Source organism: Notothenia rossii (genome assembly GCF_949606895.1).
Source record: "Notothenia rossii genome assembly, chromosome: 7".
NCBI lineage: Eukaryota > Metazoa > Chordata > Actinopteri > Perciformes > Nototheniidae > Notothenia > Notothenia rossii.
The window spans coordinates 52,512,897-52,530,332 of NC_136905.1; the positions used below are offsets into that span (position 1 = coordinate 52,512,897).

The 17,436-nt window shown below is 44.1% G+C and overlaps 1 protein-coding gene across 1 annotated transcript; it reads right to left on the reverse strand.

Moving 5' to 3' along the window:
* Positions 1-2,936: 2,936 nt before the first annotated feature.
* Positions 2,937-8,897, reverse strand: gpr135 (G protein-coupled receptor 135). Its single transcript, XM_079694706.1, has 3 exons — positions 8,579-8,897; positions 6,860-7,125; positions 2,937-5,285 (listed from the first exon to the last, which is right to left on the reverse strand). The coding sequence occupies exons 2-3, from the start codon at positions 6,973-6,975 to the stop codon at positions 3,953-3,955; spliced, it is 1,449 nt and encodes a 482-aa protein (XP_079550832.1). The 5' UTR covers positions 6,976-7,125; positions 8,579-8,897; the 3' UTR covers positions 2,937-3,952.
* Between the last annotated feature and the right edge of the window lie 8,539 nt (positions 8,898-17,436).

A 17,436-nucleotide genomic window follows, 5' to 3' on the forward strand; every position in this document is an offset into this window, starting at 1 on the left:
AAGCCCTGAGCGTAGACTTGAGGGGTGGGTATCAGATTTCTCCACACAGGTTGCTGACGCCAAAGGGGGACTAGGAGCAGGAGGCCGACACAGCGGAGTTCGTCTGGCTGAAGGTCATCAGGTCTAGGTGGCTCAACCCCAGGTTCTCCGGCCCCTACTGAGTGACCCAGAAGACATCTCATGCCGTCCGCCTAGAAGGAAAGGGGGACATCTGGTACTACTGGAGCCAGTGTGCGGCGGGGAAACCTCCGGCTAGGACCTTGGACGACCTCAGGACGGATCTGGCTCTCGTCTAGGACTCGACTAGGAAGCTGTCATCAGCGGACTGGAGGAGAAGGACCTCGCGGACATCCCTACAGCAGACGACTAGGAAGCTGTCATCAGTGGACTGGACGAGAAGGACCTCGCGGACATCCCTACAGCAGACGGCCCAGAAGTCGCCGTCAGCAGTCTGGGGGACATCACGAGAAAGCAGAGGAGTCTACTTCTCTCTGATCAGATTAATCAGTTCCACCTTTGAAGGAAAGGCTGCATCTCCCCCTCCCTATCAGCTGCCCTTGTTGGCATATTCCTTTGAGGGGGAGGGGGGCCCTGAGGATTCAACAACACACAAGGATGCTGCTTTCTGGCACTCAGGCAACGACTCTGATAGTTCCTTCACTGACATGAAAAGTTGTGTTCTGTTCCCAAAGGTTTAATGAAGGGGGACAGACACAGTAGGAAAGAATGACAGTAGTTGTGTTTCAAATGTCTTATGTGAGTTGGTCTCGTGGGGCGAGACCAAAAGGGGGAATTGAAGTATTATTTGAATTATTTGAAGTATTAAAGTAACGTGTTATGGCAGGAAAGTTCAATCTGGTATATTCATTTTAATGTCACCTTATATAGAATGTGGGTTAAACTTGTGATTTCTGCATTGAGTGACTTCGGCCTAGCAGATACCAAGAAGAGGCCCCTAGGGTCTCTCTGTTAATTATCAATAGTCCTTGCAACTAACAGGGGAATTCCCAGATACATTTTCAGATAATCCAGTTAAAGTCCTAAATCCAGTTAATTAGTGGTTCATGTCCAGCATGTATTAGTTAAGAATCGATAAGGGTGTGTGTTTTGTTTGATTTCTTTGTTTTGTTCTTTCATGTGTGAGTACTGAATTGCTACAACATTTGTGCAGTGGTTAGCTAAAACATGTTTTATTACTCTGTATGAACAGAGAGCAGTTCTGCATTCCAGTAGATTGGAAGAGCTGGGGGAGGAGACATTCTTCTTAAGATTTTCAGCATGTCAATTATCAGGAAAATCTACTTGTTTTAAATAGATGTGTGTGGTTAATTACTTTGTATTAATAATAACAGTATGTGTAAAGAAAGCTGGAAATATGCAATGTGAAACCTTTTATTTGAAGTAAAGATGTGAACAATAGCTCAAATGGCTAGAAAGGCTGCAGGACAAATGAGTGTGTTCTCTATATTGGGCCTGTGTGAAGTTTGACTATTTGAAAAGCATCTCTTATACTGCTTAAGAGCATAGGTAATGTGTTCTTCGTTATTATTGATATGAAAGTAATTTACATGTATTACGTATATTTAGCCAACTATAGCAACTATATCTTAAAACATACTTTTAACTGGTGTGTGGTAACCTGAGGGGGGGGAAGATGGCCACAGAGACAAAGAGCCATAAAGGGGATGTGTGTGTGCTGGCTGCAAGATGTGAAATAAGAAAAGGAAACTTGTTGTTTAGAGCAGGTTCGTTCCAGACACGAAAAGGTATCTGGTTTTCATCAAACTGAAAGAGACTTTTTGTTTCCGGGTTTCTTCTGCTGTGTCGCGCTGATTGGGTACGACAGGCCATGTGTTGGTCTCTCCCAATAAGATGACCTCTGGGGGAAGCATTCACACACCTCCTCCTGTGTTTTTAGTATGAAAGCCTGTGTTTTCGTTTGGTTTGCGCTCTTCTTTTCTTCATGCTGGCCAAGGTTCTAAGACCTCTCCCAGCGAGAGGACCAGAGCAGGGGCACCCGAAGGGGGGCCCCTTTTGAATTGTTTTGTGATGTATTGTATGTTCCACCATTAAAGCAGATTATTGTTTAACCCTTATCCTGGCTGCTTTGACTTTTCCTTCTTTTAAAACAAATTCATAGAGGAACGGCGCGAAGCAGAGATTCTGACCCAACAACAGTCAGAATACCATAATCTGTTTTTTCTTTTCTAAACCTTTTTTACCTTCTCATTTGTTATTATTTACATTGCTTTTAAAATCGTTCTGTGTGACATGAAAAAAATGGGGAAATCGTGTTGGTGAACACGAATCAATAGATACATTTCGTGGGACTGGGTTGGTCAGAGGCTAGCATCAGAGGCTACCGTCAAAAAGCTACCGTCAGAGGCTACTGTCAAGAGGCTAGCGTCAGAAGTTACGGTCAAAGGCTCGGGCGTGATTAACATGAGCAACAACAGCAATTACAAACCCCAAGTTTTATTTAACAGCGACAAAGAAGAATGCAGCAAAGGCGAAGCAGTGGCTCACAGAGGATGGATCTATGTTCTCGTACTTGCAAGAGATTCAGCAATAGCTGAAGGCAAAAACAAAGATTGCTGTTTTTTCTAGAATGCAATTTAATCTTGTTTTGTAAGAGTGAGAGTAACATGAGCACAGCTTGGACGCATTCCGTCATTGACAGGAAAATCTTTCAGGCATTTGTAGGAAAGGCAGCTTACCCCTTGACGTCATGACGTGGCTCCTCTCTGGCTTTAGCTAACGGGTTCTTAAGAGGTTTGCAAGTTGACCCAACTCTGAACCAGCACTAGCCTAAACACGGAACTCAAATGGTACTCCCATTAGTGGACGTGGGGGATTAGAGGCACCCTAACTGGTCCCGTGTCAACATTACAAGGGTAATACAAAATATAGTCATTTTTATATTATATCCGCAGGTATGAGTTTGAATATTTAATAAGAACATGTCCAAAACAAACATATGACTACTCATATTCACAGTTTCTGGTATACAACTTCTTAGAGTTATGGTTCCTAGGGTCTAGGGTTAAATGTATGCAACTGAAAAGTAGTTAGTGTTAGGGAGATAACCTACAGTAGTACCACCTCATGACCATAATGACCTGGTTGCGTCTATCGTTTTTTAAACCCAGTTGAGATTTAACCACGCCCACTTCCACACCAACGTAGCTCTGCGCGACTTCATGGATGTATAAAGAGAATGAGAACTTTACAGCAGTCTTGGGAAAACATTTGAGAACTTTGCCTTTAAGTTTTTTTGGACCATCCTATTCATTATAACCCTGCTCTAACAGTGCATAAACTGGTTTACGATGAGGCTGGTTTCCAGATGTTTGAGAGACAGTAGTTGGTGGTTTGAACACGTCCCTGGAATGGTAACTGTACATACTGACAGGTGCTTTGGAGATCTGAGATAACCCTTACCCTTACCTTTACCCTAACCCTAACCCAGCACTGCAAATAACAACCAGGCTTGCAGTATCACCTGCTGTCCAGGATTTGTGGATGAAATTCACTGTGGTTCTTTCAAATGTGAAAGACCTAGCTTTTGAATTACATACGAAATGACACAAAGACTTTTGTAACACAATAACAAGCTTGTCATGTTTTTAACACGAATGCTTTGCATTTCGCTCCATGCTTTATCAATGAGGGAATTCCAGACGTTCTTGTATAAAATAAGTCAAAATAGAGTGTTCACAGTCCTGACCTTTGTCTTCACACAGTGTAACATAATATAATAGTAATACATGAAGAGCTAAAATAATCTTTTTGATTCCTGGAACAAAATCTGATCAAACGGTGGATTGAGTCCTAAACATTTCCGAGTGTGTGTACTGAATACAAATAAATACTATCAGGTATTTCCTAACTTGTCACAAACTGGTGGCAGCAGCAAATACAGATCAGAGAAAACAATGATTCTCTCATAATGTCACAGGCTGGTGTCAGCCGTCTTCATCTTCGGAGCACTGTCAGAGTTGGCGAGTGTAACCGTGTCGGGCTGAGCGTCCCTGCAGAAGAACACAGCAGGGTTTTTACACGCCCACATCGCCACTTCGCCTCCTTTAGCAGGACTCGAGCTGGACAATCGGCTGTTGTTATTCACCCCTATACGAGTCACGTAGCGGTCCCTTATCCTTTCCGCTTGGTTAATCCGAGCCTCGCGGTTCTGCGTTTGGTTGGAAAGGTATGAACCGATATTTCTGGTCCGATAGCCCTCCTCTCTGCTCCGCCCCATTAGCATGGATATATTGGGGTTCCTCAGGGCATAGATCAGGGGGTTGATGGCTCCATTTGCCCAAGCTAGCCAGATAGCCACTGTGTCCATCGCAGGGTTGAATGTGTAATCTCCCAATGCTGTAACCAACCCCATTAAACAGTATGGACCCCAACAAAAAATGATGAAAACAATCATAATGAGGACTGTGGTGGCTGTTCGCATCTCACTGTAAAATCGTAGCAAGTACGCATACGTGGTGACAGGCCTGACTCGGATCTCAGAGAGACGAACCGTCTTACAGATGTTATAATGACAAAAACACATGAGGGAGAAGGGCAGTAAGTAACACACGATGATAAGGCTGAGGCTATATGTAGTCCCCATGCGTGAGGTCCCGGAGTGGAACACATACATACAGTGGTAGAAACCCGGCTTATGGATTTCCGGAGGGTTACGGACCAACAGATACCAAGGCAGGGAGAAAATGACCGCAGCTAGCCACACAGCTATCAACAACTGGGTGGCTTTCTGGCGGCCAATTTTAGCCTGGGGCTGTCTGACGATGGCGTAGTACCTGTCGAAGGAAATCAAAGTCATAGTCAGGGTCGAGGTGATGCCAAAGCAGGTGTTGAAAAATCCATTGGCCACGCAGAAACCGTCACCGAACATCCAGGTACCGTCCTTACTGAAGAGCATGACGAAAGAGAAGGGCAGACACAGGACGGCGGTGAGGAAGTCGGACAGCGACAGCGACATGATGAAGGCGTTGGTCACCGTCCGGAGCTGTCTGTGTTTGATGATGACGATGACCACCGCCGAGTTTCCGAGGCTGGAAAGGAGGAAGATGCAGAGCAGCACCAGGGCCTGCGTGGCCACGGCGACGCCCTGCAGGACCGAGTTACTCTCCACCGCGCTCAGCACCGACGGGGGCGACACCGCGCTCAGCTCGCCCCCTCTCTGTCCGCCAAATGTGGACGTGTTTCCTGTGTTTCCCACTGTGGCCTCCGTGGTGGCGGTAACTAGGCTGGTCACTATGGAAACAACCCTTAAGGACCAAAAGAAAGAAAGAAAGAGGCTTAAATCATTGCACAATCTGCAGTATGGAAAAAGTATGGTCCTACATTTACTCAGAGAACTTTATGAAATACCTCAGGAATATGAAAAAGTAAAAAATACAATACAATCATAGGAGATAATGGAGATATGTGAAAAGGACATCCCAATAAATTGCATATTACCAGACATTGGATGTGAGTTTTTCCAAATCTCATCAACAAAACAGTATCAAGGCATGATATCAGTATGATACAGTCTGATACAGGGGAGCATAAAGCTGGAGTTACCTTCTTTACCCTAACCCTAACCTCTTTGAGCTATTCGGTTAATGCCCTAGTCACAGTTTTAGACATCATTTTTGGTCAACACAGTGCAGTTCATGTTTTTCACATTCATGTAAAAGTTACGACAGTTCCTGCTTCTGCCAGAGAGAGGGGGGGAGTCCTCACAAACTTGCTGCTGTGTTTACACCCTCCACCTTAAATAAGGAGCCTCATTCAGCTGAGTGTGTGACAAGAAACAGAGTTCACTTTGTCCCAGAGTTGGAGGGTGTAGGGTCGGTTTGGAATTGGGCGTATAAAACCCCAGGCTGAGAGGCAGTAACTGTACATACTGACATCACAGGAGGCCTCTCCCTTCTGCTGCTGCACCGGAGCGTTTAGGCATATTTGACCGCGGCAGAGCTACTGGGGGGGGGGGACAGCAGTGGGCATATTCAGCTGTAACAGCTAAATGTGTCTCTAACCAGAGGAAACAGTGGTCAGTGACAGCACAACTATTCAAATAAGAACTTTAAAAACAGGCTGTGTCAGATTCCTATGTAGCAGATCAGATCAGACCACGCTGTTACACATCTGTTTGATTTATGAGAAGGGAACACAGGGGATTCAGCCTTTGCAGACCATTGACATGCACATAAACCTATAGAACACACTACAGGAGAGGGAAAACCCCAAAAAGTATAATAGGGCCTCTTTGATGTGATGTAATGTTCGTGTTCAAGGGACTATGATACACATGGATCTTAACACTAAAGTACTAAAGAAAAAAGGTTAACCTATTATAGTAGATATTTGTGTCAAGACTTACATTAAATTAATGAAAGAAAGAAAGGGTGAGTGTTATGTTTTCCGAAATAATAAAAAAATCATTACACTGCCTTTATTTACAATAATGCCATGAATTTGATATTACCTTATTTTTCATACCCTGATGGATTAAATTGCCAAAAATTCGAGATATTTTTAGTTTAAAGTCCTGAGGGAGTTGTTTTCAGGAATTTCTTATGACACAACTGACATTGTTGGCTGATTTCTTTTCTTATCTCAGTCCACTCTACATCTCAGGTATAAAAAAAAGTGTTTGTGTCACCTTAAGGCGACTGCAGCTCCAGGTAAGGGTGTATGAACGCTACAGGTGCAGGACGTTGTAGCTACAGTATTCCTTTTTTAAGGATTAGTGGAAATTGTGGATAACTTGCTAACTACAACTTACTCCAACCAGTTGCTGCCTTCAGGGGCCACTCACATGCAAAGATGTGAAGGTGGTGACAGAGGGACTTACCTTGGCACCACAGGTGAGGCGGTGTTCAGCTGGTGGGTGAAGCGCGGACCCGGGGGGGCAGCGGTGTAGTTGTTGCCACCACCCCCCAGCAGGGCCGAGCTAGCAGACCAATCCATCGATGAAGCACATGAACAACACAACAGAAGTCCGGCGTGGTCTCACACACATCCCTTCACACTACAGCCGCTCTGTGGTGCTTTCACGGATTCCAACGTAGCTGCTGATAACTCCTCGTCATCCATTTGTACGTTTTCAGTTAGCATTATCTCAGGAGAAAAAGAAAAGGCAATTCAAATATGCATGTGTACATACACACAACTGAATCTTCATAGTACAGTTTATGGGATTTATTAATTTATAACGGCAGTAAAACAAAGATCCATCTAGAGAAAAAAACAGGCACCTTTTTTTTTACTATGGACAAATGTTTTTACAACACTGGTGAAAACAGGCAGTTGCTCTGTGAGTATTACAATGATGCTTCATTATTACAAACACTACTGGCCATGCACCTTGTACGCCATGAAGTCCCCAGACCCTGGATCCAAAGGGGCCCATCATAAAAATGCATACACATTTAGCAGATACATTATCATCTCGAACAGTGGTTTTCAACTGGTGGGTCGCGGACCAGTTTGGAGTGAGTGAAGGGAAAATAAATTGAAGAAAATAAAATTGACCCCAGGTTTGATGATTGACAGGTCACAGAACAATGGGAGCTATCTACCCTTACCCACAATTTAAAGTAATTCACACAAACTATCTCCTCTTTACTCTTCTCTCTGTGTGGAGCAGCAAGTGCAGCTGTCAGAACAAAGTGGAAAACAAACAATGGCATAAAATATTATTAATATGTCGGGCAGTAATAGATTTATTTTATTTTCAGAGTGTACCAGAATGCGTAGTTTATATGTTAGCATTTCTAAAAATCTCCTGGGGGAGAATCCCCCCAGACCCCCTTCTGGGGTTGGGTTTTCAGTGTGTGCCTTTTATACAGTTCAGCTTTGATTCCATCATCTCATTAAACCTTTTTTAAAAGCATACTTTAGTTCTGTGAAGGGATATAAGGGATATATGCACTGTTCTTCACTTTAATGGATATTGTATGCTGAAACGAGAATTACAGCACGATTTGTTTTTGTTAAATAGATTTGAGCGGTTCAAAATGTTGGGTCGCGATTCATTGACAAAGGAAAAAGTGGGTCCCGAGGCCTGACCAGTTGAGAACCACTGATCTAGAATACCATTCTGATATGATTTAATTGTTGGGTTATCAGCATTTAGGCCACATGTGCTTTTTGAAGTCTCTTGTGCTTCTTTAATTTTTAATTTTTTGGGAAAAATAGGTCTATTTGTTTACATAACACGTGCCAGTTGTGATGGCAAATTTGACCAAATGTTGTGATTTGTTTATTTCATTTGTATAAAATATTATAAAAGACATTCAGTGTAAGATACTGCCATGTTGTAGCACATTACAATGTATTTGATGAAGGCTTTATCAGTATTTAGAACCCTATAGTCTACATACAAGAGGCCAGTGTTACAACAGCAAACGATCAACTCACTTCGCAAAAGCCATTAATAACTTAACCGGAAGTTATTTGATTACATTCTGATAAAAAATAGCGTATTTAAATGTTTTAAGAATTCTGGCCCAACTTGCATAAACGATCGTTATTCGGCAGTGGATTGTTGATTCCTTTCTTCTCCTGTTACCTCGGGTTTTGTTCATTTCCTACCACAGTGCGGTCCATAAACGCACCACAATGCAGCCTCTCCATCAGACGCTATTTTCCTTCAGCCGCGGGGCATTCATGGCACCATGTTCGCACTGTACACCTGGGATCTTCCTTTGTGAGGAGAGGAGAACAAAGCCAGTCGGGTTCCTTTTCCAAAAAAAGCCCCCCCACCCTGTTGCTTTCTTCTTCTACTCCAACATTTCTGCGTGAATAACAGCCCGAAACCAGAGCAGGCCAGCTGCACAAACCCCAGGTGTGGACGCGATTCTGCACGAGCTCCTCAGCAGCAGTCTCTCACTGAAACCACGCCCCCTATATGAACGTGCTCACAGCTTCATGTTGTGACGTATTAATGCAGTTGCCATGGTAACTGGTGATAGATTTGTGCATCTATGTCCCTGTAAACTGACATTATAAGGTGTTTGCCAAAGATACAGTTGAACAAGATGTATACTCAGCATCAACGCGCAGGTACAGGGTGCAGCAGTTTGGAGGTTCCTCTGCAGGAGCTGAAGGCCCACACACAGAGGATCTCCATCCTCATCCATCGTGTGTATTCAGCAGTGTTCTGTAGATCTGTCTTTTTAACCTGCTGGACCACGATGATATCCAGACTCTAGAGCACTGATTTTCAACCAGTGTGCCGTGAAAAATCATAAGTTGGATATTATCCCATTTCTATGGAGCCCCTAAAGGGACATGAAAAAAAAAGAAAAAACAGAGAGAAAGTTACCGGTGCGCAAAGAAGGAAGTGGAGCGCACAGGAGACAACCGTTTCATTGCAGACTGTTATGTTTAAGTGGGGAAATAACAGTGCATACATTATTTGAGATATATTTCGTACTCAGACTTCATTTTAAAGGTCCCATGTCATGGCCATTTCTACTGATCATATTTCCATTGTTGAGGTATACTAACATAGATTTAAATTGTGCAATTTTCCAAACTCACATTGGTTTCTCATACAGCATCTCTGTATAGCAGTGGTTCTCAAACTTTTTCTGTCAGGCCCCCCCTTTGGAGAAAAATAAAAATCGGGCCCCCCCAACACAAATAGTCAGGGTCAGTGGCAGCGCCAGAGATTTCTTTTGGGGGTGCTGTGGGGTAGCTTGACGTTTCATAGAGGGTGCTCAAACATTTAGGGTTTCCCATTAATGTACCGGTCGCTACAGTGGAATTTTCTACTGCAACACTCCCCACACACACAGTCTACCCGCGACTGTTACAATGAAGGCTCGATAATCAGCTCACAGCATATAGGTGTAAGCAGGGGTCAAGTGCTATTTTTATAGGCGGTGTGTGGACCTCACATAGGGGGGTCCGGGGGCAAGCTCCCCGGGAAGATTTATTTTAAAATATTGAAGTTAAATGCATCAATCTGGTGCACTTTGAGAGCAAAATGAACACCCATTTGAAACAGAATTGTAAACAGATTTACTTTTTCTTTATGGATATTTTACAAATCACCCTTTTAAACTTTATTCTTGTTTTACTGTCATATAGTATTTCATACCTGTTTTTCATTTATTCTCTTATTTTTTTATAACTATAATGATCATATAAACGTGTGCCTCAGAAATAATTGTTTACATTAATGGTGACCAAAACATTTGAGACCCACTGAGATAACACTGATACCTCATTCACACCAACGGTGTTTCAGGGCCGGTTCGGAGCTGGAGCTTGAAAAGCACCAGGTTTTCCTCTTCACACCGCAGCGGAGCAGCCTCTTAGCTCCGGAATCCGGTTCATTTCGAGCACCAAAAAATTGTCCGGCCAGAGCAAAAGCACCACATACGTCACGCTTACGTCGAAGCAGGGGCAGGGGCAGGGGCGGGATCAACTCCTAAACAACAACAAAAAGCCGACGTTTTATCCAGATTGTACACAACGATGGAGAAACTTAACAAGCAGCAGTGGTCCACTGAAGAGACTAGCTACCTACCGGGAATCTGGTCTTCTGAAGAGGTACAGAGGAAGCTGGAGCACAATCGGCCATTGTTGTTGTTGTCGGTGTGAGCTGTGAGCTGTGAGAGGTTTCCGCGCGCTTTGGCTTTATGAAGCAGGCACGCAAACGGTTACGTCATGACGCAAACGATGACGCAATGACGCGGCACCAGTCGGACTCTGGGCAGTGTGAAAAGAGCCGGAGCTAAACCAAAGAACCGGTTCTGAACCTGAAAAGCTCTAGCACGGAGCTTGAACCGGAGTTGCGTTGGTGTGAATGAGGTATTAGAGAGTCCTTTGGTTCAGGGGTTCCCAAAGTGGGGGCCGCGAGATGATTACAAAATAAAAATGGAATATACAAATTAAAAAAATGTATTAAAAAAATGTTATTAATTTTTTTTATAATAAAAAAAAAAAAAGAAGATTATTAATAATAACGTTTGCATAGACATTTTCAGGGGCGGACTAGCCATCTGTATAATTTCCCCGCAACGAGGCTCCCCCTTTGACAATCCACTAGCGCAGTGTTTCTCAAACTTTTTCATACCAAGGACCACTCAACCAATAAAAAACACTCATGGACCACCTAACTCCACAAATATCCAAAAACAATAGGCCTGCTTACCCATTCCAACACTATATAACAAATTACAGCCTGATAATGACAGCTTAACCTTCTCTATATCGCCTCGTTCACACATTAAATCAACAATACAAATACAAGGGTATGGCGGCGCGCTCAGACGCTGCGGCTCACAGCTCTCTGTTTTGGTTGTGCACTGTTTGTTTTTTGTTAGTTGTGAACAGCCTAGAACAGGCAAATTACATATACAGTCGCATGGACTTATTTGACATAGGGATGAGTTGTCGCTCTGACATCGCAGCCGATTTCCACCGGACTAACAACATCCCGGAGAACATAGCGAGACCGCTCGGGTCTCCCTGGATTGTTTTCGGGCCTGTGAAGCAACGCAGGCGCCGGAGGGAGAGGAAGCAGAAGCGAGGTTGCCGTGCAGGCCTGCTTGCTAAGGAAGCGGCCGCACCGACCACCACTACCAAGCCTCTTCCTCGCAAATGCCAGGTCCATCGTCCACAAAATTGACGAACTGGAGGTACTACTAGCTGCTAACACGAACGTACGCGACTGCTGTGGGATGATCATCACAGAATCCTGACTACACCCGCGGATTCCGGACGCAGCAGTGCAGCTACCAGGCCGCTCTACCCACCGCTACGACAGGAACAGCGCTTCCGGTAAGAGCCGAGGGGGTGGTCTGTGTGTTTACATCCACAACGACTGGTGCATGGACAGCAGGGTTACACATACACATTGCTCTCCCGACCTGGAAGTAATGTCTATCATTTGCAGACCCTTTTACCTGCCCAGAGAGCTGACGGTGGTGATAATTAACACTGTTTATATCCCACCTGATGCTAATGCCAGCATTGCACTTGACCACCTCCAGAGCTTAATAAATAAACAACAGAGGTCCCATCCGGACGGAGTTCATATTGTAGTTGGAGACTTCAATCATGCATGTCTAAAAAATGTGCTTCCCAAATTTGTACAATATGTACAATGTACCACTAAAGGAAAGAACACACTGGACCGGCTGTATTCCAACCTGAAACATGCTTACAGAGCGGTCCCACTCCCCCATTTAGGACTATCTGACCACCTCTCACTGCTTCTCATCCCAGCTTACACCCCCCTCAGAAGTAACACCAAGCCGGTGGTCAAATATATCAGAACCTGGCCCGAGAGGGCACTCTCACAACTGCAAGACTGCTTCGAACACACAGCATGGGACATATTTGAACAGACAGACTTGGAGGAACACACAGAGGCTGTCTTATCCTACATCAAGTTCTGCACAGACACTGTAACTGTGGAAAAACGCATTCGGGTCTACCCAAACCAAAAACCATGGACGACAAGAGTGGTGCGGTCTATCCTGAGTTCCCGTGACACAGCCTTCACGTCGGGGGACGCAGCCCAGTACAGCTTGGCAAGGGCAAATCTGAGGAGAGGCATCAAGGCTGCAAAGGAGGACTACAAGGGAAAAGTGGAGGAGAATCTCGTTCATAACAACGAACGGTGCGTTTGGCAGGGCCTTCAACAGCTAACCAACTAGAAGGGCAAAACATCTGTCCCCAAAAAGACACCAGTCAGAGAGCTCAACGACTATAGGCCCATAGCCCTAACATCGGCGGGGATGAAATGTTTCGAAAGACTGATAGCCAACTACATCAAAGCCAGCCTCCCACCCTCCCTCGACCCTCATCAGTTCGCCTATAGAGCCAACAGATCCACGGATGATGCCATCGCCACGGTCCTTCACACAGCTGTGAGCCACCTAGAAGGCCCAGGCAACTATATAAGGATGCTGTTTGTCAATTTTAGCTCAGCTTTTAACACCATCATACCTGACATACTAGTGGAAAAACTGTCAAGCCTAGGTTTCCCCTCCATCTTATGCGCCTGGATTAATAATTTCCTCACAGACCGTCCTCAGACAGTGAAAATAGGCCCCTACTGCTCCTCCACCCGCACCCTCAGCACTGGCTCCCCGCAGGGATGCGTGCTGAGCCCTCTACTCTACAAACTCTACACACACGACTGCTCTCCCATTCACCCCTCCAACTCCATTATCAAATTTGCAGATGACACCACTGTTGTCGGCCAAATATATAAGGGAGACGACGAGTCGGCATACAGAGACGAGATCCTGAAGCTGTCTGCGTGGTGTTCAGCAAACAACCTATATCTGAACACTAGCAAAACAAAAGAAATCATCATAGACTTCAGAAAACACAGTTCAGAGCACGCCCCCCTTCACCTCAAATTTCGGAGAGCCTCAGCTGGACAGCACTGAAACTTAAGCTCGCTCCATTGCGGAGATATTCCCGCGAGAGTGCGGAAAACTGAAATGTATTCACTAGCGGTGATTTTGTTGTGAGGTGATGAGGGAGGAGTAGTAGGCGGTCTTGGTCTTGGAGAGAGCCTCCTTGTAGGACCTCACATGGTCCACCAAGGCCATACGATGGACGGTGAGGCCAGTTCGTCTGGAAAGCCACTCCAGTCGACGACCAGTTTGCTTCAATGTGCGAAGATCAGAGGTGAACCATGGTGCCGGGCGGAGAAAAGACACCGTCCGGCTTCTGTGGGGAGCCAGAGAGTCCAGGCTGAGAGAGAGGGCAGTGTTGTAGCGGGCCACCAACACGTCCGGCGAAGTGTCGGAGAGAGCCGGGGCCATGTGGGTTAAGAGGAGGTCTGATAGGGCTGATGCACTCACTGATTTGGTGTCTCTGAAGGTGATTGTGCGCCTGGGGCGCTGCCTAGGCAGGGGGATGGGGATGGTGAAGATGATGGCATGGTGGTCTGATACTGCCAGGTCTAGGCGCTGCAGGTGAGAGGGGGGGGCACCAGTGGAGCAGACTAGATCCAGCGTGTGACCTTTGGAGTGGGTGGGGCCCTGGACATGCTGTGTTATGTTGAGGCAGTCCAGAAGTGACAGAAATATATATATATGTATATATATATATATATACTCTCTTTTTTCCCTTTTTCTTTTTCACTCAAATGAATAATTATAACAAAGTACAAAAAAAACAAATAATAACAAAAAAACAAAAAACAATAATAATTCTCAAATAGTCTCCGCCATGTTCAACAGGGGCAAGAAGAAGATTAAAAAAAACTTTTCTAGTCCTACCCCCTCTAGCATATATTTTTCTTATAAATAAAATATTAGGTCATTGTCATCAGCGACATGTTTGTCTTGTTAATTTGTTTGCTTTTTGACAAAACAATCAGAAAGAAATTATTTGTACAATTACAAGAAATAACAACAAATGGAATTGTACAGGTCCTGTTCATAACCATTAATGATTTGGCTCCTAAATAATACTTTCAGTTTAGATAGATTTGTACAATATTTCAGTGCATCATTACAGTTATTCCACAGACTAACACCTTTTGATGAGATGCAATGAAGTTTGGCATTTGTTCGTACGGGTGGTTTTTTGAAAATGCAGTTTCCTCTCAACATGTGCATGCTTTCTCTCCGTGTGAAAAGTCCCTGGATATTATGAGGTAATTGTTGATTTGCGGCTTTGAACATAATTTGAATAGTTTTATAGGTCTTCTCTGTGTTAGAGTTTTACAGTTTTAGAGGGTTTTTGACTCTGCAGACCGTTTACATGCAGAAAAAGCTTCATAACTCATAAGGGGACGGGTAAAAACTAGAAAAGCATATGATGGGACTTTTAATACAGGAATTGTACTTGTAATATAGTATTCCTTCCTACACTGTAGTATTGCTACTTTTAGTACTTCTTCCACCTGCTCTGACTGTATAACTATAAAGGGTCCAAAAATGAATAGAGAGGCGAAGTCACGCCCATCTACTTCCGGTCCATGGGACCCCGGAAGCGAAAAATTATACATTGAATTCAATGGAGAGAGAAAACTTATCTTTTGATCCCGTTTGAATTGTGCCACGAACTACACATATGATGTTTGTCAATCTTAAACAATCATTTCCATGTCAAAAAAGTCACATTTTGTCGTAAAACTGTTGAAATATAAGACTATGAAAAATACGCGACTACAAAGACTACAAATCCCAAATCCCATTTTGGGTCGCGCATGTGATGTCACAGGCGATAATGCTCCAAGTGGTTGCGACTCGTAATTAAAGCGAAGAAGAACATTTCATAACTGATTTATTCCCTCCAATAAATATAAGAGATTGCTCCAATAAATTCACTTTTACAAGATGCCTGTGTGCTTTGTACCATGTTGTAATCACAAAAGTGATCATACCACTTGCTCGTTCTATCGCTTCCCCTCTTATGAAAGGACCAGGAGTCGCTGGATCAGACATGTCAGGTAATATCATAGGTAATATACATGTTGTGCATGGAACGTAGTCAAGTTAGCTACCTAGCTAGTAGCGACGAGTAGCGAGCACGTTAGTTAGCATTACATTACTTAGCCTTGTCATTTTTAGTAGCCTTACCATTAAGTTATTATTTTATTACATGAAGTACACCAAAATGTTAAACAGTAAGAGTAGTCATCATGGTAAGTATTTCGTGAAACATTTGAAGAGTGGCCTACTGCGCCCTCCACCGGGTGCTAAGGAAGCATTTCAGGGAGAGTCGAAGGAAGGCAGGCAGGCAGGGAGCTTTGCATGACATTCTTCTGGACATGTGTCATTGTGATGACAGTGAGGGTGAGTCAATCTGTTGGTTGGAAAGACAGTAGTTGACTGATTACTGAGAGAAAATTATTAAAATAGATAATTATTCAGTGTTGTTACTTTAAAGTGTTGTTACTGACCTTTTTCTCTTTTATTTTCTTTACCTCACCTGTAACTGCTGAGACCCTGAGGAACATGCCCACTGGACTGACCTGCTCTGGCAACCTGATTTCCACTGTACGTAATAGTATTTGGTTCTGGTATATTATTTATATACATCAAAGGCACAATGCACCCCCCAGAGAGACACATGTATTGAGTGTGATATTTTGCATAGGTCATGTGAAATCATCTTTACATACTAGAAAACTGTAGGAGCGGCAACTTGTTTTGAAATTGAATTTTTAATATCCGATAATAAAGTTGATCTGTTTTCTTTATTCTTCTCTCTTCCCAGCTCCATCCATCACCATTCTCTGTTCCTGCAGGTCCTGCTTGCTAATAAATGCTTTATTTTTTTACACAGTTACAAATAAAGTCAATGTATTGTATTACATGAAGTTGTGCTTCATTCTGAGTCAATAATAAATTCATTCTGCCTTCAACTGCAAAATGATTGTGGACTGCACCGACATCCATGTAGCTGCCCCCCAGTAAGATGAACCAAGCAAAGCTGACACTCAACATACAGCTGTGCTCTTAAGTTGACATGAAGAATTGTGAAATATTGGTAATTATTTGGAAAAAATGACTGACGATGCAGAAAACTTTTTTTATTTAGGAACAGTGGTCAGGTGAAGCATTTATCACTACATATGTGTCACACTTAAAAGGCCAAACACACCTCGTTTACAACTCCCCAGTTGACAGCCATGACTCCGTCTAAATTGTACCCCCCCAAGCACCCTCTTCATGAGGGACGCGCATGGAGTGGATGAAAGTCCCGACCTCAGCACAGCACCAAAATTGCTGGCTGTCAACCTGCCCTGCCTGTGTAACTGCCACTGACGATTTGTCCGCTGTCCTACGGTGGCTGTCTGGATGGCAGCTTGCTGGTCTCTGCTCAGTCGCATTGAGGCAAGAATTGCCTCAAGCCCCCGACCCCCACGCTCCTTCACCAGCTCCGGCACGTTGAAAATGGCCTGATGTTGAGGCTGCAGCTCTGGCTCAGGTGACAAAAGCCATGCCATGCCACGCTGCGCCCCTAGGTGCAGACCTGAACAAGTCTACTTCCTCAGTGGCGATGTCTCTGGCCAGTGGGTTGTATGTCTCCTCTTGCTGTTGGTAGAGTTGAGACACCGGCTGGACTACTTTTGAAGTGCCAGGCTTCCTCCACTGGCACTCAACTTCTGTGGAGCTGATCTGCCACATGGCAAATATTGCCAATGCTGCAGCGTGGCATTTCCCCCGTGCACAACCACAGACAGCGCTCTGCATCACGCCATCCTCTCCCATGTAGATCTGTACAAATAAAGTAAGTACCATGTTTGTTAACATGCTATAATGGATTGAATGAGCAATATAAGGATGGTCCAGATCTGGGGGTGAGAGGGTTTATTTTTCCATAGTTTTGTCCTCTTGTCTGATTGTTGTTGTTTGTTTTTTCTGAATTTTTTTGTAATTTGTGTTGTATTGGTTGTGATTGTACATTATATTTTTTTAAATGTGTATTACATTTTTG

Coding starts and splice junctions, on each gene's coding strand:
- gpr135 (XM_079694706.1), bottom strand. CDS start 6,975: ATGGATTGGTCTGCTAGCTCGGCCCTGCTGGGGGGTGGTGGCAACAAC. Junction 5,286..6,859: donor GCCTCACCTGTGGTGCCAAG/GTAAGTCCCTCT, acceptor TTGGTCCTTAAG/GGTTGTTTCCATAGTGACCA.